This window comes from Adiantum capillus-veneris, chromosome 28 (assembly GCF_014529385.1).
Source record: "Adiantum capillus-veneris isolate H3 chromosome 28, ASM1452938v2, whole genome shotgun sequence".
Classification (NCBI taxonomy): domain Eukaryota; kingdom Viridiplantae; phylum Streptophyta; class Polypodiopsida; order Polypodiales; family Pteridaceae; genus Adiantum; species Adiantum capillus-veneris.
Window position 1 is genome coordinate 109,048,153 of NC_140958.1, and position 22,311 is coordinate 109,070,463.

A 22,311-nucleotide genomic window follows, 5' to 3' on the forward strand; every position below is an offset into this window, starting at 1 on the left:
ACAATATGTACAAGGCCCTAAAAAGAATTGCTACCCCCTCCCCCGGCCCGATTCTCTACTCTCATGCTCAGATCTTGCATCTGCTCGATGAGCCGTCTCCCATCTGTATCTAGTCACATGTGGCATCATCTGACCCGGGGTCTGGTGATTCTCTAAATAGAACACAATATCTCTCTCTCAAAGCTATCCTCAAAGGCACCCACATCAAGCTTGAGAGAGAGAAATGAAATAAAATGTTATATTAACATCTTCAAAAGGCCAAAATGACCTATGAGACCAATGTGTTACAAAATGGTGAATCTAATACCATGTCTGGGTACAAAAGAACTAGAATAAAGATACTACTACTAGAATCCATCCTCATATGCACTCTGGATGTCAAGAAAGTATGGCTCGAATCCTTTGCTGTAGTCTCCGTCGATGCTGTGTAGCCCCTCTCCTCAATCGTGGCCGTCTGGATCTTTGTAGCTCAAGTGCTCAGTCGATGAGAGTGCCGGAAGTGGTCGAATGAGTGTGGGCCGAGCTGTGCGGTGATGGCTGCTCCTCTGGCTGTTCCATATCTAGTGAAAAGAAATCTGTAATGTGTCTCTGGGACTGTCTCTCTCTATCTCTGCCCAGTGAAGTGTCTCTATATTTGTGTAACTCAAGTAGATATAGCCCAAGATATCTCTAATCCTCATAACTTATGACCCTAGAGAAAGGACCGAAACTTTCTTTGAATAAGCAGTGGAAACGGCCCCGTATCTCATAGTACACTGTGCAATGACATACGTAATGTAGCTCTGTCTCTGGCTCTAGCTGGCAGAAGCGGCATATCCTGTTGTCTACTGGTATCCCTCTGAATCTACTAGTCTCAATCTCCAGCTGATGTGAGGATGTGCGTATTTGGTCAATGGCACACCGCAAACCATGAGACATACGTTGTCCATGTAGCTGGGTCAAATCACAAACCCATCTCATGTGAGGTGGAGAAGATTCTCTCTATAGAAAGCAATCTTCGTGTCCAACTCCGTGGCGGCTCTATCCATGTCCTCCTGGTATCCAGCTGGATCAGGTCCCGACGAATGAGTCTAGTAATCTCCACCAGTGTAAGAGACATCGAGGGTGCCTGAATAGAGTATTGGAAAGGGGGCAGCCTGTCCATGGTGAAGACATGCGTCTGAAACCATGATGTCATCTGTGCATACCAGCATGAAGTGTCCCCCTGAAGAGCTAACTGTATGGAAGACTCAAGGGCCAGTCTAGCATATCTATCTCTAGTAGTGTCCCACAAGTTGTGGACAAAGGAGACTGATCCGGTAAGCGCCTCAATCTCCATAGGAGGGGCAGCTAGCTCTACTCGAATGATAGCATGGGGTACGGAGGCCTTGGCTCTGATCAGTCGAGAGATCATAGATACCAAGGGCCTCTCCATACGTCTCCAACCATCATGGCCTACAGAAGGTCCCCATATCTGCACCCCATACAACATAGCTGAGGCTACTAAAGTATCAATGAGCCATAACTTTGTCCAAGGTTCCTGGAACTAAACCTGCGAACACATCCTCTCCAAGCCTCCCAAAGCCGCAAAAGCTCTAGTCCGTCTAGTCTCTGCTGCTCTCCCCAAAGAAAACCTCGGCCCAGTGAAGACAACCCCAAGGTAAGTGTATGCATCTGTATACTCTACAATCTCGTGGCCATATGTGAAAGTCGGTGCTGATCTCCTGATCCACTGTGGTGTGGTGTTAAATATCATAACCTTGGTTTCACCAAGGTTTACAGACAATCCACTATCCTTTGCAAAACTGTGTAATGCATCCAATTGTCGGTGCATAACCTCTGGTGAGTTAGAGATCAACACAATATCATGAGTATATAACAACAATTGGGATCCACGTCCTTGCCAGCTGAGCACCTCTATCACCCTCTCTGTTAATGTAATCAGACACCTCATCAACATACATACCAAATAGAGTAGGAGACAATGGGCAACCCTATTTCACCCCAATGTTGGAGTGAACTAACTCAGATATCCCCTCCGGAGTGCGTACATGTCCCATCACTGATCTATATAGAGCCATCATCCCCCAAATCAACACTATGGGCACCCCCATCTCTTGCAGTATGCGCATCAATCGAGCTCTCGGTACCATGTCAAATGCTTTGCAGAAATCCACAAAGCTACAGTAAATCCGTCTCCCATGTGACCTGCCCTCAATGATGGCTCTGAGTGTCAAAATATGATAAAGAGTGGAGAAACCCCTCCTGAAACCGGCCTCGCCCTTTGCTCGTACACCCTCACCCTTTGCCCAATTACTCAACTGTTGCTCAAGAATGGATGCATACAACCGTGCCAATGTGTGCCCAACCATAATAGTGCGGTAGTTCCCAGGTTCTGTATGATCACCTGCTTTGAAGATAGGCACAATAGTAGACAACCTCCAAGTCTCAGGTAACCCCTCACACATGGCACAATTGGACAACACTGCAAGAACCTCTACCAGCATATCTCTAGCATGTGTAAAGTGCTCTGCTACTAGACCATCATGATCATATGCCCTGCTGGTCCTCATCCTGTCAATGGCTCTCTTTACCATGTTAGTGGTAAAGAAGGTGCTGGTAGGTGGGCATGGCTTTGTAGGATCTGGAGTAATCATTGGGGGAGGAGAGTGCTCATGAAAGAATCGCCATGCCTCTCTTGAGTCTCTACTCAAGAACAGCTGATACAAGTCTCGCTCCATTTGGGCCAAGTAAGGTCGTTTCTTCCGTCGCACAAGGTGCCGGGAAGCAATCTGAGATTGTTTGTAAGTGATGACTCCTAAAAGAAGATCCCTCTAAAGCTGGGCTCTCATCTCTCTGCACTCCTCATCATACCAACTATTCTCGGGCATGCTCCCAAAATATGGCCTCCAACCCGGCTGAGTGTGTAGGTATGCCTCTGATGGTGCACCATGTAGTGTCTCAGTCAGTAAAGTGGTGCACTCCGCCACTGAGAGGCCAGGACCAGCTGTGCATAGACGGATATAGATCTCCTCTGTATAAACCGAGTCAGTCTCTAGTGTAAATGTATAACGGGTATGTGACCTGCCTCCTGATGTCTGGGCTGTACTATTTGAAATAAAACAGACAATGTCAAAAGTGCATGATCCGCTGCTACGCCCACTAGTCTGGCTCCCACTAAGACATCTTGCACACACACACACACACACACACAGAGAGAGAGAGAGAGAGAGAGAGAGAGAGAGAGAGAGAGAAGAGAGAGATGAAATGAAATGATATATTAACGTCTACAAAAGGCCAAAATGACCTATGAGACCAAACTGATTACAATGGTGAGTCTAGTACCAAGTCTGGGTACAAACAAAGAAAACTACAAACTAGAAACTGAGATAGGAGTGCTACCGACTCCTATGGGTGGCTGGTAAGCTGAGCAATGGTATAATGCCACAAAGGTACAAAGTGGGGATAAGTGTCACCATGATACAATATAGCAGTAGCATGAAGCCTATCCTGATCGACACTTTGGGTGTCGTGCTAGAATCCTGTGGTTCCTTTGCCGCAATCTCCGTCGGTGCTACGTGGCTCCCCTCCTCAGTCGTGGTCGTCTCGATCTCCCCAACTCTATAGCTCGGTCAATGAGAGTACCACTTATGTGTGTGTGTGTGTGTGTGTGTGTGTGTGTGTGTGTGTGTGTGTGTGTGTGTGTGTGTGTGTGTGTGTGTGTGTGTGAGAGAGAGAGAGAGAGAGAGAGAGAGAGAGAGAGAGAGAGAGATGCCTCTTTTAAGTGTTTGACAAGATTTTCCTTTGTCAGAAACTTTCTGGAGAGGAAAAAATCAAGGTTTTGTTCATAAGCGAAAGCAATGTTTGCCGCTCAGTTTATGCAGAGGCCATGTTCAATAACTTTATCAAGGAGAAGGGGCTTCAGGATCTTCTTGAATGCACTTCCATGGTGTGCTACTTTGCTTTTCATTTGAGGGATTGAACATTTTAAGTTTGTATGTATTGATGGTCTCTTTGATATTCTGAGGGATTGAACATTTTAAAATTGTATGTATTGATGGTCTCTTTGATGTTCTGAGATTGTGTTCTAAAATGGTTGTCTTTATTTTTGCAATGGACCGATAAACCATTTACACTGTTGGTTAGAATTGTAGTCTTTGTTTCTCTACCTAATTGGTATCAACCTGGCTTTTTGCTAGTCTTGCCATGTGACCAGCAGATTGAATGCTTGTATCGATACACTTTTTCTTTGGTAACTTAAATTTCGCTACCTAGTTTCTTTTGTAGGGACTGCCTTCTGCCTCTTGCCACAATTTGGAGGAACAAGCAAAAGCGCACTTCAACATTTCTTTTGTAGGGACTGCCTTCTGCCTCTTGCCACAATTTGGAGGAACAAGCAAAAGCGCACTTCAACATTTCACCTAAAAAAGATCTGAACATAACCTTCAGTTATTCCAGTAATGAGCACGATGAATTTGACTCTTGAGGCCATAGAGAACCTTGACATTGATGTTTCTAGGCTTCAAATCTTGTGCTAGTTTAGTCCTGTGTTTGAATCTCTTTGTTCGAATGTGCGAGTACCAATCTTCTCACCATTTTACTCGTGTCAACCAGGGAACAAGGGACTATAACGAAGGAGAAAAACCAGATGGCAATGTTCTAGAGGTTGCTGGGGATCTTGGCCTGGATATAAAGGATCATAGTGCAACAGTTTTTGATTGTGCAAGAGATGTGGTGGTGTATGATATGCTCCTTGTCATGGATAAGGTACATGATTGTGTTTAGTCAAGATATCTTTTAAGCGAAAATTTATTGAGAAATGCTTTTTTGGTTCACAGCAGATAGAGCTCTTCCGTGAAGTTCTATGATGAAGTTCTCTTCGGAGGTTTGATGTTATCATTACTTGGGACTAAGCTGGTCCTCATTACAGGGACAAATTTGTTAATCACCCTTCACAGTAGTTTATTAAGCTCGGTTATGTTAGTTCATATCTTGCTACGTGAAGTTCCGGCTTAGGAGTTGGGACAAATAGCGAAGTCCTAGCCTGTTGAGGTGCTGCCTTTGTATTTACCACATGGCCTGGAAGTTTCACTACCATAGGAAGCTTACCGGTTGGTTGTGTATCTTTGCTAGTAACAAACCTTTGATTGAGAAGTAAAAGATTTATTCACTCTTCCGCGAACAGTGTCTAAGATGCATTGTTTTAATAAAAGCACTAGCTGGTTGATAAAGCGAACATGGAGGAGGTGTGTTGTGTTTGGGGTGCCATTGTGGGAGTGCTTGTTTGCAGGATATTTTCATAGACACTGTCTTATCCGTGCAGAGCTCGCTGCTCCCCACTGGTCATCGAGGCACTTACCAGATCCGTTTCTTTCATACACAGTATCTGTGATCTCATGAGAGACAGATATGCCCATCTAGCTTTGGAGTCTTCGCGACAGCTTGCCTCACAGGGAGACACCTCTTGTTGGTATGCTCAGATGGCAGCTTGGTTCAAGCTGCATGGTTGGGACATTGATAGATTACCCCCTTTCCAGTATTCTTGTCTCTCACACGGACCGAGATCACTCAGCTCATCAAACAGGACTTGATTCAGTTAGACACTAGCAAGACACGGATACAGCCTATGCGTGTTCTATAGCTTTCTACAGAGAGCATCTCCTTGAGCTTACAGAGGATGGTTTTGTGATTAAACCCTCCTACATGGACACTCATCTATCCTATGGATTGCCATGTGTTATTGGACAGATGCGCACATCATCACGTCAGTTAGAGATTGAGCTTGGTAGATTTAGAGGAGTACCAGTAGATGCTAGGATTTGTCAGTTATGCCATATAGAGCCAGAGACAGAGTTACATCACATATGTCACTGCCCAATCTACTATGAGATATGAGGGTGTCTCCACTGCCTATTGAGAGAGGGTTTTGGACCATTGGCCAAAGTTATGAGATATCAGGATCAGAGATGCCTTGGGCTATTTTTATTGGAGCTGCGTAGACATAGGGAGAGCCTCTTGAGGAGACCAGACAGTAGGAGACACTCACAGAGGGAGATCACTGATTTCGTTAGATTACATACGCGACATTCAGATGAGCATGCATCACAACAGACTTTAGAGTCCACCTGTACTAGGGGTACACTGACTGACAGGGCCACTGAGCTTGGGAGATCCAGACGCCCACGACTGCGAGGGTCATCGAGACATCGGTGGAAGCTGCATCAGAGGGTCTGGACTGTTCTAACACAACTTGGGAGACACCCAATCGGAGTACTCATTGAGGAGGACATTGATGAGCTTCGCCAACGACCGATGCTGGATATCATAGGATAGGATCTTGATTCCAGCATTTCATTTCATTTCACTTTAGCTCAGTTCAGTTTCAGTTTTCAGTCTTTTACACAGACATTGTATTAGATTCACCATTTGTAAACTCTTTTGTCTCATAGGTCACTCTGGCCTTTTTGAAGACGTTAATATATCATTTCATTTCATTTCATTTCATTTCTCTCTCTCTCTCTCTCTCTCTCTCTCTCTCTCTCTCTCTCTCTCTCTCTCTCTCTCCATCCATTTCGTTTTTGGACTCTCTCTTACTATGTAAAAAGAACCATGAATAACGCAAAGTTGCATTCATTGACACAAGAAAGAACAAAGGATCGTGGAAGTGTGAATTCTCGATTCTACGTGTTCTCTCAATTCCGTTGCATCTGACACTCACTTTCTTAAGCTCCCTTTCTCTTAAGCTTTACCATTTACTCAAGACTCAATCTCTTTCATAAACGCGACTCTAATGTCTCAAGCTTCACAATCTACTCAATTCCCGCGGACTACTTTATTCTCAAGCTCCACGCTTCCCCCTCCACGCTTCGTTGTTCTGATCACCACTCCCCCCCTCTCTCAAACTCCACAACCACCTATTCTCTAGGGTCGACTCTACTTCCTCTCTCAAGACTCTAAAGACTTTGTCCCTCTCCGTCCTCTCTATGGTGTTCTCTCTCCCCCTAGCTTGTTATATCATCCATGGCATTGTTGAAACTCAAATTTCGCTTAGCATAATGAAGTTTGCAATTTTTTTCTTCAAATCACGCTTATCGACAACTAAAATTGATCTGGCTGATGGAAGTCAATGATTGACTGTGCGTCAATGGTCTTGGTGATGTGACGTAGATTGGGTTTTGTATTGTATTGGCAGAAACAGGGTTCCACCGAAAGAGCCACCTCTACATGCTTCATCGTCTTTGTTAGAGAAAGCACTTGCATCGTTTCAACTTGTTAGGGTTCCAAGGGATTCTATTGTGCAGGCCAACACGTGCCTCTCCTAAACATAAAAGTGTCACGGGACGGGCACCACATGCCAACGGAAAAGAACAGACTGAACAACTTTAAGCACTTCAAATAACAACTGAACTGAAAGAGAAGCACGACACACGAAATGGGGAGTGGCAGAGCTCCACCCCAAGAGAGCACTGGCCCCAAACCTTGGCGCCCCTTTCGGTATTTCTTTATGTTGCTTGAACTCAGTACAATGCCGGTACTTGCGCTCTGCACCTTCACTCGGAAGAGTGCGAGAGACTGAGCCCTCTGCACATATTTTAAGGCCCCTGGCCTATGAGAAGCAATTACATGAAAATCATCAAACTCAAAAGCATCTGGCCTCAAAAGCTGGCGTTGAAAATTGTCCAGCGTAAATCACGGAAATCCGTACAGGCTGCCACGTCAGCACAGTCAGCGTGAAACACGGAATTCCGTACAGGCTGCCACGTCAGCAAGTCAGCGCAAAATGTGGACGTCCGTATGGCTGCCACGTCATGGCTTTGTGTGTGTATGTGTGTAGAGGTCCCGGTTTATTCGATCTCTTTAGGTCACTTGGACCCCATTGGACGGGGTCCATAAGTTGGCAAGAACTCCTCTTTAGAAATAGGCCACTCGGCAAGACTTTGCATGTTGGTAAAACTTCTTCTGCTGCTTCTTGACACGTCAGTAGTTTGTGACAAGGCCTTGGGGATTCTGTTGTGCTGTCATGCATAGTGATGCTCTTGCCGTGAGTACGACATAATATGAGGATAATTTTTTCTCTTGGATCACAGAAAAATGTATTATGTTAGGAGACTCGAGAATTTTTTGAAAGCCAAGAAATATTCTTGGTCATTCGTTGTGCATTGATGGACTTTTTTGGGATACACACCTCTGTGGTGATCGGTTTTTGTACATTTTATTTTGAGGTTGTGCCCTTGAGAGGGTTTTTTAATAATAAATTTTCTTTAGGGAAAGAAAAATGTCAGGATTTCTATGGTTTTAGCGTTGATTAACTTGCAAGCCTTGTTCCTATTAGCAAAGCTGCGACGACCTTTGCAATTAAGCAACTTTGATTATTTCATCAGAGGATTTTTGTAATAACTGGTTGCATAACGATTGAGTTAACGAGTATTGTGCAGCCATTTGTCATGAACATGAGGACACATTCCTGTTGTGCTCAGGTGGTTTTGCTTCTGTTTAATTAGTTTCCTCTTATCTATACCAGTTCTGCTGAATGCTGCCTTTTGTTTTTGCTCGTAGTTTACAGCATCTGATGTATTGAAGGATATTACTCTTTATGAGACGATTGATAAAAATAACGACTACTGCTGGAAAGTTCGACGACTTGGAGAATTTTGTTTGGGCAGAAAGGTGCTTTTCTATTGGAGATACTGTGGCATTTTAGTGTAAGATAGGTTTAGTGTACTTCTATTCAGCTATGGATTGAGATAAGCTGTTGATCTCCTCTTTACATGCGCTGTGGCATCGTGCTTCCATGAGGTTGAACATGCACTGTGCCATCGTGCTTCAGTATGTTCCAAGGCTGTTTGTTGTTGCTTTTCATGTGCAACAGAGTATCAGTTTGTTGTTGTGTAAGATGGTATCCTTGTGTGGTTTGATTCGACTTTGCTAACTGGCTCTCTCTTACATATTTGTGCATGGCATTCTGACAGATTGACGACATTGATGATCCTCTCTATGGGAATGTTGGCGGGGAGCAGGAAGTGGTAATTTTTCTGTATTTTTGGTCTTAGCAAAATTAGCAGTCAGTGAGTCTTGAAATGACAAATTTAAAGATTTTGGCCTTTCACTACTAATGGATTAAGCGTCCGGACAGCATGGGCACAAGGATAAATTCTTGCTTGTTCTATTTGGATGGCCAATTTTTCTGTGGAAGAGGATGCAAGTGCAGTCGGTGTGTGCCCATATATAAGTAGAGAGACTGATTTACAACAAGTGAAAACATTCTCTTGAACTTGATAGTAAACATCAACTTCCCTCACTTATCTGCATCAATTCGGAATGCTGAATCGTAGTTGGTTCTTTAAATCTCCATCATGGCAAAAGGGCCTGTGTGACATGTTATTTTTTAAGTCTTTTATTCTTCCTAGTCATTGAAAACATTTTGTGCAAACTCAAGAGTATAAATACTGTAAGTTGTGCATACTATTCATTAACCAAGGGGGAGTGTATGGACAAGTCTATACTCCGTTATATAATAAGTCAAAGACCGAAACCTGGTCTTAAGAGTGGTAAAGAAAATTAATATTACATTATTAAAAAACTGATAATTGTCGGGCTCTAGATTTCAAGCCCCTTTTACATGAGGAAAGTTCCACCTCAAAGCTGGTTGCAAAGAATTGAGTTTCTCATCCTCCGGTTTAGAAATTCGTCAAGAGATTAATATGTTGTTTTTTGCATTGTGTGTGTCGGCATCATCATAATGGTTCACATGATTTGGATGGCATCCGCACAACAGGAGGAGTTGCATCGAGTTGCTTTGGACATCCACGAGTCCTGCAATGGCCTCATGAAGTTTTTGTCTGAAGTTCAGTCAAGCATACAAGGCAAGCAGCTCAGTATGTTTACGAATTATGTATATTTTGACAGATTTACTTGTGACTCAAAGCTGTACCTCTACAGATACAGAGACGCTGAAGCAAGCTCTTGCCAGAACAATGGGTCATATGGCTCCGACTGAATGGATTAGGCCACCAATGCTGCAAAACGCTTGAGAAATGCAATTGGCTTATATCGGTAAGATTTTGATCCCGTTTAGTTTCGACGTGGCAGCTACATTAGCTATACTTGACAAGCCTTTTGCAACATCTGGTGAGGTTTTGGAATCTCTCGAGTCTCATCTGCTTAAAGGATCCGACACAGTATTTCGCAACATCCTGTGACGTCTCAGCTATGTTGGCCTGTTGCCTCATCAAGTTACATTTGGCTTGGTGCTTGTCCCTACTACAACTCTTGTGATCATCATCAAGCTCCCTTTTTATTCTCATGTAAGCCTATTGCTATGCCCTTGATCAGAATTCGATGGTGCGGCCTGATGTGCTAAAGAGTGCCATGGGCATTACAGCTAAACGGCTTCAATCACCATCACACTAAAGCTAGCATAGATGTACATAAGCGTTATGAGTTGCCTTTGTGTTCGGTCTTTTTTCTCTACCTGTTTGGTGGATGATGAGTTAGTGACCAATTCTGTAAACATTACCACTAAAAAACGCTGATGAGTGCCTCCATTTCTGCATGGATTAGAAGGAAATTCTGGTATTGGTAAAGTCTGTAGAATTATGGAGGACTTATACAATCGATTATCGTCAGCTAATCCATGGAAAGGTGTGCATATAGTAATTGAGAAGGCATTTGCATTAGGGGAGGATAAAATCCTAGAGTGTGTGTACGCGTGTGCGTGTGTGCCCACGCAGATGAGAGAGATTTTACCAGTGGTCTTGTTTCTGGGGATACTCCATGTTTAAACCTTTAATTACCCATAGAGCTAGGCAATATGGCAGACATTCAGGTGCTCTCTCTCTCTCTCTCTCTCTCTCTCTCTCTCTCTCAGTACCGAGGTGAGCTAGCTCGTCATGGTTGTACTCCCCCATGCATATCGCAATTAAAGCTGTATCCAGAGGACACACAGATTATCATTGTTCTACCTATTAGTACAAGAGGTCAATAAATCTGTATATATTTCTCACACATCTACATGAAAGCTGATAGCAAAGATGACAAGTTGTCATTCTGGAGGAATGCATCTAATAGTGCCATCCTTTCAAACTCTGTGCATTTGCCACATAAATGACCCCAGCAGAGGTGGGCGAATATATATTCCATAGCAAAATGTCTCTCTATCATAATGCATGTATTCGAACACCACTTGAACCATCAGAATCAACAGCTTTGTCGGTCGTCCATTCATGTCGGAGACTCCAATGACAAACATATCCAAAAGCAACAAAAATCGATGAAGACATGCATGAGAAGGCTTTGCAGATACCGATTACGAGGGAACAAGATTCCCTAGCTATAAGAAACCACGAGGAGGAAACAAAGGTTCATTTCGTTGGGCAAGCTGTCAAGTAACAATGGGATAAGTGGTGCAAAAGAAGCACACTCAAAAGGAAAGATTTCACTCTACCAGGATATTGTCCCCTTAGATCAACCTTTATCACAATTAGCATGGTACATGATGTCATACAAAGATTGCTTATTGGGAGAGCATAGGACCATGACGGGCTAGTTGCAAAGCGCCCATCTCCTGCTCGAGATATGTTGGCCCTAGTGTTGAGAGCCATGTTCAATAGAGTGATGTGTGAAGGATTTTCTGAGAGCTAAGCACTAATACCATTGTGCCCATACTAAAGGCTAGAGATCCTATGCTGCTAGCAACTATCGCACCATCATGGCTGGCTATACGCTAGCCAAGTTATATGATTCTATATTGGAGCGAGCTGAGCCGATGGGTAGAGAGAGAGAGAGAGAGAGAGAGAGAGAGAGCTCACGGACAAGCTCATAGGTAGAGGAGCACAACTATTAGATGCTTGGATAGAGAGAGAGAGAGAGAGAGAGAGCTCACGGACAAGCTCATAGGTAGAGGAGCACAACTATTAGATGCTTGGATATCCCTCTTGTTAATGCGGATGACATTGTGCTCACAGCTGACTCACCCTAGGAGTTGCAGAAGCAGCTTGACGCATTACAGAACTTTGCACATGATAAAGACCTGTCGTTGCATCCTGGAAAGACCAAGGTAACGATCTTTAAACCACACTTTGCACATGGTAAAGACCTGTCGTTGCATCCTGGAAAGACCAAGGTAATGCTCTTTAACACTACACTTTGCATATGATAAGGACCTTCTAATCTGTAACACTACAGTGCACTACGTTAGGGCATCCGCACCGGCTCTTATGTATGGGCAGGAGGTGATCGAGTATTTAGAGTTTCTTCACGTATTTTGGGGAGGGTTTTTGGTTATATTACGGCTAGCTTGCTTGCTTGCGTGGCAAGGCAGCTGGAGCCGGATGTCGATCAAATTTTGTGTGGCTCGCGATTTGAGCTAGGGACCTCCCCGTTGCAGGCAGGAGCTGTACCACTATGCTACGTAAACACAGATGCAACAGTGGTGAAGCTTGCCTTTGATAACTCAAAAACAAAATGGCCCCCCCATAAAGTGCCGTGACCCGCTCCCCTTGTCAACTCCACCTACACGTACCTATGCTTGCCGAATTTAACATTAGCCATTTGGGAGTGGAGTTCACAGGTCGTCCATCTCCATGAGAGAGGCAACATCAACATGATTATGATATCAAGGTTGAGAGTGTTAAAAAAGAGTTGGGGCCACACCGATTGTGGTCGAGGCACTTACGACATTAATTTCCTATATACATGTCTAATGGGAGCTTCTACATCATTGACATCTCACATTAGCACTAGAGTCAACCCGAGATCCGACCATCATACGAGACTCCTCATGTTGGTATGCACGAATGTCAGCTTGGTTTTGATGCATGGCTTCACTATTGATAGACAACCAACTTTTAAGTACTCAATGGTGCACCATCACTCGCATAGACACAGTGAGAGATTAGCAGGATTTTGAGAGGATCTCACACAGCTGGACACGAGGACAATTGAGCTACATGGATGAGCATCTTTTACATGCGGTTCGATGTGTGTACTGCTCACACCAGCGTTAGGTAAAGATAGTGAGATACACATTACTTCTAGGTCAAAAGGATATGCTAGCTATGCCACCTAGAGCTAGAGAGAGGAGCATTACATATGTAGATGCCCAATGTATTATGAGATACGAGGCCGCTTCTATTGTTTGTTAAGAAAGGTTTTCGGTTCTCTTGCTAGAGTGATGGACTACATAGATGAGAAGTTTCTTGGGATTTTCCTACTAAAGATACGTAGACATAGAGAGACATTACTTCGAAGTTCATCTCCAGTCGGAGTATCGATGTAGAGGTAGGTCATTGACTTCTTTAGAGGGAGTCATCGTGAAGATACCTAGAGGATTCTCCAGACCACACAAGGGACTCTTAGAGTTATAGAGATTAGCATATCTACACAACCAAAACTTCGCGGTAGATCACATCGACGTCATATGTTTCGTGGTTAGATCCAAGCCATCATTGATAGGCATAGAGCGGCTCCTACCAAGTTCTTCAAAGAGCCACATATAGTGGCCAAGAGGCATAGGCCTATGAGGGACTTCGGTAATGGCATTGTTGTGTAGGTTTTTTGGTATTTTGTTTAGTCTTTTTCATGCTAGGATATGGATCATATACTCATGATGATGTAACCCTTTTTTCGTCTCATAGGTCTTCTAGGCAGGCCTTTTGTAGATGTTAATATACATTTCATTTCATTTCTCTCTTACAATCAATCAAATCTATCTAAGGGCTCATTGAATGTGCTCTTATGCCAGAGGTGGGTCTCAATCTAACAAGTATTGTGATTATATCCACCTCCTTAAAAGCTAATGCCATCAAATAGCTTGTAGATATAGAACTTCGGTCTTGAGACTCCAAAAATTGCACTTGTTTCATGGCAAGTATCCTAGTAGCATACAAGAGAGAGCATGTCACCATGGATTCTAAACCACAAAAGTCCTGGCAAGAGGCATCACAAGTTGACAATCACTAGCATGTTAAACAATTCACCACTCCTCATTTCAAAAAGATTGCCTTCTAGAGCTATTGCAAAAATGAACAAAGATAATTGCGATGCAAAGGACTAATAATTTAAATAATCGAATGTGCTCAAAAGAAAACTGAGCATAAATAAGTGTGAGGCTCAATGACCTATTTATAAAGATGTGATGAGGGATCAATGGATAAATTATAAGAAGGTTATTATATTTATGGGAGGTGGCTATATTTGGGGGATTTTAATGCTAAATATGTGGGATATTTTCCTAAGTCTACAATGGGAATTCACTCTTACATAGCTAAAAGTTATTTTTCTAACATCCTCCCTTAAGGGTGAATGACCTATTGTGGATAATAGTAGATCCCCCCTCAAGAGCCTCAAGAGGGAGTTCACCCATGAGAAAATAGTGTGATGGATGTAGTTGGTTCATGAGGTGAGGTGGTGATAATGTTCTGAGGGTAGGGTACCCAACACTTGCAAGTTGTGAGCCGAGTGGTAGCCATGTTGAAAGTATCATGGCGCAAGGGTAGGTTGGATTTAGATGGTAAAGGGGGCTTAGAGATTGATTTCTAAGCTAATACTTGAGTGGGTAAGGTGTGGGGATGAATTGTATGAAAAAGAGAGGATGAATCAAACTGAGAAGGAAAAAATAAAGAGATAGGTAAATGAGGAGAAGGATTGGTAGTAGAATAAGGCAGGCATGGCTCAAGTAGAGCAGAAAAATATAATGTGAGTGCAAAAGGGAAATTTATATCATGGGTGCTATGAATGGCCAAGACAATGCATAAGGCCTTGAAGAAGGCAACGCAAGTGCCCACAAGGAGTGGGATGAGTTAGGCCCGGTGTCGTGCCGCTCTGCTCCCATGACAAGAAAATGAGCGAAGGAAAGCCAATCAAGTGTATTTGAATCTTGCATGGTTAATCAACAGTTATAAGGGCTTGCTAACAAGCCAATTTTTAAGCTAAAAGTGTATCAGAGGGGGCTCTAAGGACCAACCGATGTCGGTAATGCCAAACAGTGAGTGTGCTTAATGTGATCATGCCTAGGGTTTTATTAATCCAAGTTGAAGTACTCAGAAAGCTCTAGATGCCTGTCTATACGGCTCATCAATCGGAGCTATGGATAAGAAGTTGTGTCAATTTTAAGTTGAGTCTGTAGCAGATCCATACCGGATTGGGCAACTGCAGCTGAGGGGACAAAAATGAAGTGAATGCGTCAGGCTAAAGTGCTCACTTTGTGGAGCGGGTCGGTCTTCTCAGATCGGTGATTGGATTTACGGTTGCCAAGTTATTGGCTGTTAAAGTATTGCCGGGGGTCGGGTCCACCCTGGTCGCCCTGATCAGTCACATTCATCTGGCTTAATGCAGTGCGGTGTCGATGTGTGTGCCAAATGTGGGCCGATGCGGGAGCAGTAAGTGCTTGAGGAGTATCACGTCCGAAATGACGTCTTTTGGAATGTAATGATTGCAGGGAAGCCGACACAGCTCGGCAAGGAGCTGGTTTTTTTTCCGATTGCAAAGGAGATGCCTTCCCGCGAATATAATCAATTAAACTAGCATCTTTAGGGCATGTGGCATTATATGAGAAGATAAGACGGGCATCAAAGTCGATAATTTAGTCAAGGACTGCTAAAAAAGTTGTCGTGCTTGGCAATGCTGCTGAAGGAAGTTGTCATGCTCGGCAATGCGGTGCCTGGCAATGCTTTGCCAATATGAGTGCTTAATGTGGTGCCCATTAAGGCCTCCCGCCCAAGGAGCTAAGACAAAGACCGCCCAAGCCAAGCCACTTGGCCAATGCCCCCCCAATGGGGAAAATAGAGGTTGTTTTTTAAAACCTAATGTAAAATGAAGATAAGCCATGGCGTGGCAGCGCTCAGAGGTGGCAGGGAGAGATAAAATGCATCACGTTGGGCGCTATGGTGCTCGGGCGAGACCGCTGCAGAGACGGAAAATGGTCAGAGTGACGACGCGAGTAAATTTGGTGCCATTCCCGGTGAAATCCACGCTACTCGAATCCAGCCTTGCCACGTCATCAAGGGGAGGGACCCATTAGCGATGTCGCTAATGGGTGTCGCCTTCTTTAGCAAGTGAAAGCCATGCAAGGAAGGGAGGGGCTCTACAAAAAGGGGAATCGTGTGATTAGGCTCTCTCCTCCTCAATTTTTTCATTGATCTATCTCTCCCCGGAACAAGAAGCAAAGCTCACAAGCTCTCATAAGAAGCTCTTAAGCTTTCGTTAAACGCCCAGAAGCTATCCTAAACCTCTCTAACTCCATAATCTTAACCTCATAAGCCATCCTAAACCCCTCTAATTCCATAAGCTTAACCTCTTAAGCTCTCTTTAACCTCTCTTAACCTACCATAAGCCAAGCCTAATCGCATTTCTATCTTCATAAGCCAAGCCTAATCGAGTTTCTATCACCATAAGCCAAGCCTAATCGAGTTTCTATCTCCTAAACCAAGCCTAATCTTCTAAGCTTTCATTACCCGAGTCATAAGCTCTCTTAAGCCATCTTAAACCTTCCCTAAGCCTTATTAGCCAAGCATCGGATTGATCTCTTGCTCTCCGGGGAAAGAAGGTGAGAGGCAGTAGCCTTCCTAAACCTGCTCGAAGCCCATTAGCCATTCGAATCGGGAAGCATAAGGCAGTGTAAGGTAGGACGTTATTACTTTTCTTGTTTAGCACCTGGATTAAGCCAGGTTTCTTCTTGTAAAGAGCATTTAAGCCTCCATAGTGATTGTTTAACCATGGATTCTATTGATTAACTGGAATTAGGCGAACTGCTTGTTTTTAAACTCTGTTGTCGTTAATTGTGTCTGCTACACCTTTTTTTCCCGCACCTCTCACAGCCAGGGGCCCGGTGCCTTCCCGGCTCACCTTTCCCCCCACACCGGGGGGGTTCACTAGAAGTAATGGAGGGATGTCACCTACATGCAACCAAATTAGAGAAACCCCCCTATATATGACTCCTTTCATACTAACCAACCCCTTTATATATGGACATCACTGCAAGAAATTAACCCCCCCTATCCTCTATATATTTGTGACCTGCAAAACATTGGTAGTACCCCTTGTACAATTTCAAACCAAAATATGTGCCACCTACTTAGTAGGATTCCCATATGGGATTTAAGGTAGAAAAAGTGCAAATTTAGAAAAAGTTCTTAAATAAAATATAACTAAAAATACTGAAAATAAATGACCATAAAAAGATTAAAGCTCTATTAAAATAAATAACCATAAAAACCCACCTCTTATAGAGTCACAACTCAACTACAAAACAATTGATTCAAAGACTAGTGACTATCAATATCCACACTAATATTTTGAATAAATTTTGACAGCTAAAAACAAACAATTGATGCAACCTTCCACTTTTCCATACAAACATGTCAAACTAAGAATACTCAGTAGGAAATATTAGATGCTACATGAAATATATGACAATGATTGTTCAACATAACAAAATAGTGTTTTGATCTCAAGACTACCAATCTTCTATTATTGCAACTTATGAGACACACACATCTAAATTCACACAATGTCTTGTGTTCTCCCATCTTTGTCATTGAAGATCTAAATTAAATGTCAACATGCCAGATTCAAATAACTCACTCTACTTAAATTAAGACAATGATAGCTTTAAAATTAAGAATACAAATCTCCTTAATTTTTTTATCATATTGATTATCTTTTTGCAATAAATACCATAAAACTAACCATTTCAAGAGGGATCGCATTAAAGCTTAGTCGAAGGGATCACATGAACTATATACCAATGGGAAAGTATAGGTTTGCACTTTTTTGTTTTGTAGTGCCACTAACATACTCTTGCCATTCATGTGATGCTTTGTAAGGCTTTAGATTGGTGGATGGATGTCAAATCCTATCGATGGGCTTGGAAGGTCATGCAACCCACTAAAGAATTCAATTTTCAGGGTTGGCATTGTAGATTGTAAAGACAAAGTTGAGACATTGTTGAGAGAAAGGAAAGAATCTAATGCCCGTAACTATCGATAATTATCCTTTAAGGGTTGTATATGCGTTCACACCAGTGTTTGGGAAAGGTTTTCCTCAGCTTAGCCTAGAGCTAGTTCAAAATCCAAATTCAAGCACCTTCCCATATACTCCAGCTTGAAGCACTTCCTCTAGAAAGGACCTTTGTATGTCTAAAGACCTTTGAAAAAAACGAGCAAGCCGTTGGTATAGCTAGAATAGCCTTATCTCTAATTCATTATATTCACCTCTCTCCTTATACCCACTTCCCTTATACATACAATATGAGCATGATATAATAGGGGGCCACCCCCTATTGTATAAGCTTACGTACGACGTCCAAACCCCCCCCCCTCTTGTACACTCACATTGTACCATACAAAAATACAGAGTGAATCCCCCGGGGAGTTAGCGGCCAATATGAAAGGAGGCCACAACCATGGGGACCAATAAAGGTGTACCACTTGGCAATTGGGTTGCAATCAATGATAGGAGAATGAGGGGAGAAAAGGTCTACCTGTTGTTTCTTGTAGAGGCTACGAAGCTAGGGCATGACGTTGATGGGGAATAAGATGCATAGCTTTCGGGAAACATTGCTTTGGATAAATTGAGGAGGGAGGGGGTGTCAAGTATGTGATATCCAGAGGCAGAAACTGTGCAACAACGCTATGGGTTGCTTCATGAGCACTAGGGGACCCTACATAGGGTTCAACAATGTGGTCACACACACACACACATTGTGATAACTCCTATTGTGACATTCAGTGTAAAACTCTCAAACTAGGAGCACATAAGCATATAGGAGCTTTTTACCCATAAATACGTCTGCAATTTATACCTACCTATGCTCAATAGGTAAGATAGATAATTGCTTCCTGTTATAAGTTACCAGGCAATGATAAGGTGGTCACAATAGATACTTTAAGGCTTGCCAAATTAACAAACACTTTTCAGGAAAAATCATTTTTTCAAACAAACAAAGCGCCTCTTTTTTTTGGAATCCACCAAAAAGGAAATTTTAAAGAAATTTAAGTTGAAAAGGTTTTATTTAACCCTATATGTCGGTGGAATTTCCACCTTTTCCCTTATCCTCGACCAACTTTTTTTCAAAGTGAATCTTGATATTAAGCTGGGACACAAGTTTATCTAGCTTTGAGGAGAACTAAAGAGGTGTTGTGGGAACAACTGCTAACTATTAATCTTTTTTAGGGGAACACTCAAAATACAAAATTTTTTAATGATCTTTTTAACGTTGTCGCTGGACCCGTTTGCAGTGATAATATCGCGTGCTAGCCAGTTACAGTAGCGCGAGCTTCCGTATACCATAGCAAGCTCCTTGCCACTTCGTGTTGGCAATCCCTTGTCTGGCTCTACACACACACACACACACACACACACACTTGTTGCTAGTGTAGCAAAATGGACCGGGTACAATTTCCACCTGGCGTTATTCACTCATAAACACACAAAGACACACATCCTCATGAGCATGAAGAAACAGAATTTGGAGCACTCTCTGGCACACGTTAACCTTTGCCTGGGAAAAGAAACGGCTCCCATTGGCAAGTTGCAAAAAAAAAATCTGAGGTCGATCTCTCTATCTCTTTTTCGCTCAAATATACACTCACACACACACACACACACTACAAACCTACTTAAACACGACCACTGAGTTGTTGTTTTCTCATACACACTGCTTATGTATGGCCTTATATTGTAATACACATTTGTTAATTTATTATGTAACTTAACAATTTCTTTCAATTGCTGAGAACGCCTCTTCACCTCTTTGATAAACTCACTTAGAGCATACACAAAACATCAATAATAATATGGAGTGAGTCACAACAAGTTTACCTTGAAAAGGTTATAAGAATCTTAGTATCACACACTTACTTATTAGAAGAGTGACGAGATCACGCTAACGACTTCATGGCGGAGACTTCTTTTGTCGTTGATAACATCACTTCGGCCTCAACCTCCTAAGTTACTACAAATTTTTCGCTTTTCCAAAATTATCCTACATTAAGATTGTATAATATATGTGTGTGTGTGTGTGTGTGTGTGTGTGTGTGTGTGTGTGTTATTATGCAATTTTAATATAAAACATAATTATAAGCAAATATTATCCTTTTTATTGACATTTATACCTAGGGCATTCTAAATGTCCAATGGCCGGTTCACATGGACTTTTACAAACGTCATAACACCATTACAACTCAGGGAATTGACATGCTACTCTGGAATCAGGATTTACACAGAGTATCACTACACTAGCTCGAAAAACTAATACAGTATAAAGGTGGTGTTCGGCTACGTGTCCGTCCAGGTGGGCACCCATTCGGTCAATCCTCAAACAGAAGCCATGGCTACACACAGTAGAGAGAGAGAGAGAGAGAGAGAGAGAGAGAGAGAGAGAGAGAGAGAGAGAGTTTCACACCTTTCAATACTCAATATACAAAAATGTACAATGAAATACCTTTACAGCATAGCATAACTCATAACTCATATACAAAAAGGAGGGGTATATATACAAAAGGTTTGACAACCAATATCCGGCAGCTCTCATCTTAAGGTGTCTTTCAAAGTAACCAAACACACATATATATTATGTGTCACTTCAAATCTTGCACTAGGTGTAGAAGGAGTTCCCATGCCCACATTTCACATATACCAAGATTTCCATACCCAATTAAACCAGAATGATCATAGTTTGAGAATTTTGTAAAACTAGATCCCGAGGTTATTATTTCTAGAGAGCTCTAGAAATCTTAAAAAAACTAGTATTTTTAAGTTTTCTCAAAAAGTGACCATACTTTAATGCAATGATATATCAAACTAAAGTGCGTGTACAAAGATATCCATACCCAAGAGTGATTATATCTCAAACACGAAAATGGCCATAATTTTGAGAATATGATCAAACTGAAGATCCCGAGATTAGTTTTTCTAGAGAGCTCTAAAAATCTTTTTAAAAACTAGTATTGTCGAGTTATTTTCCAGAAGTTACCATTTTTCTATGCAAGGATATATCAAATACCATAATTTAAAGTCCATGTACAAAAGATATCTATACCTAAGAGTGATTTCTCAAGCAACAAAAGGATCATAATTTGAGAATCCAGTACAACCTAATCTTGGACTCTCGAGAAGTTACCACTTTTCTATGCAAGGATATATCAAATACCATAATTTAAAGTCCATGTACAAAAGCTATCCATACCTAAGAGTGATTTCTCAAACAACAAAAGGATCATAATTTGAGAATCCAGTACAACTAATCTTGGACTCTCGAGATTAGTTTTTCCAGGGAGCTCTAGAAATCTTTTAAAAAATAGTAATTTCAATTTATTTTCCAAAAGTGATCATTTTTCTATTCAAGGATAAATCAAATACCATAATCTAAAGTCCATGTGCAAAGATATCCATACCCAAATCCATGTGCAAAGATATCCATACCCAAGTGTGATTATAACTCAAACATCAAAATGTCCATAATTTGAAAATCTCACAAAGCTAATCTTAGGGTCTTGCAATTAAGTTTTCTAGGGAGGTCCAAAAATCTCAGTCTTCAAGTTAGTTTGAAGAACCGACCAACCTCCAAAATTGATCTTCTCATATCCAAGATTAATCTCATCCATAACAACACCTAAAAGACCATAATCAAGGCTACAAACAAAAACACACCAAACTTCAAAGACCATATCCTAGTCATGGCCTTATACAAAAACACCCCAAATTTGATCTTGGCGCATCCCAAGGTTGATCTCATCGATACACAACAACACCTAAAACACCATAATCAAAGCTGCGAACAAAAACACCTCAAATGTTAAAGACGATATCCCACTCGTAGCTTTATACAAAGATATCCCAAGATTGATCATATCCTTTGAATTAGCATAGATGAAGACCTTGATACAATGGAGACCACGTCCACCTCAAATGTCAAAGACCATATCCCACTCATAGACTAAGACAAAGACATCCCAAGATTGATCATATTCTTTGAATTAGCATAAATGAATACATTGATACAATGGAGACCACATCCACACTATAAGAAAATAACACATCCATAAATGAAATAACAACTAAAAGATGGTACAGATTAATCCAATAAAATCATTAATATCATCGGCATTGAAATTGACAATCCCATTATAGAAAAATTTTCATAATTAAACCTTGCAAAACTTTGAAGTTTGGTTTACATGCAATGGCTAATCATATATACAACGTCTGTAACGCAAATGGCCTATGAACTTTGAGAATAGTGGAATTAAGAGAATTAGAGTGAGCATTTTTGTGAGATTACTTTGAGAACTTGGAGGGTGAACTTAATTGATGGTAGCAACATAAACATAGTAC

General features: G+C 41.9%; 1 protein-coding gene across 2 annotated transcripts in view; it reads left to right on the top strand.

The window, feature by feature from the left end:
• LOC147421073 (uncharacterized) overlaps positions 1-10,523 on the top strand; it is a 31,282-nt gene extending 20,759 nt beyond the window's left edge. The window contains exons 2-8 of one of the 2 annotated variants that reach the window (XM_086503934.1): positions 3,791-3,928; positions 4,594-4,746; positions 8,536-8,646; positions 8,949-9,002; positions 9,755-9,842; positions 9,919-10,032; positions 10,113-10,523. In XM_086503934.1, the coding sequence (XP_086360060.1) occupies positions 3,791-3,928; positions 4,594-4,746; positions 8,536-8,646; positions 8,949-9,002; positions 9,755-9,842; positions 9,919-10,010 (636 nt within the window). In that variant the 3' untranslated portion in view covers positions 10,011-10,032; positions 10,113-10,523. Of the gene's footprint in view, positions 1-3,790; positions 3,929-4,593; positions 4,747-8,535; positions 8,647-8,948; positions 9,003-9,754; positions 9,843-9,918 lie in introns of both variants that reach the window. The other variant, XM_086503933.1, reaches the window with a different exon arrangement.
• The last annotated feature ends 11,788 nt before the right edge of the window (positions 10,524-22,311 follow it).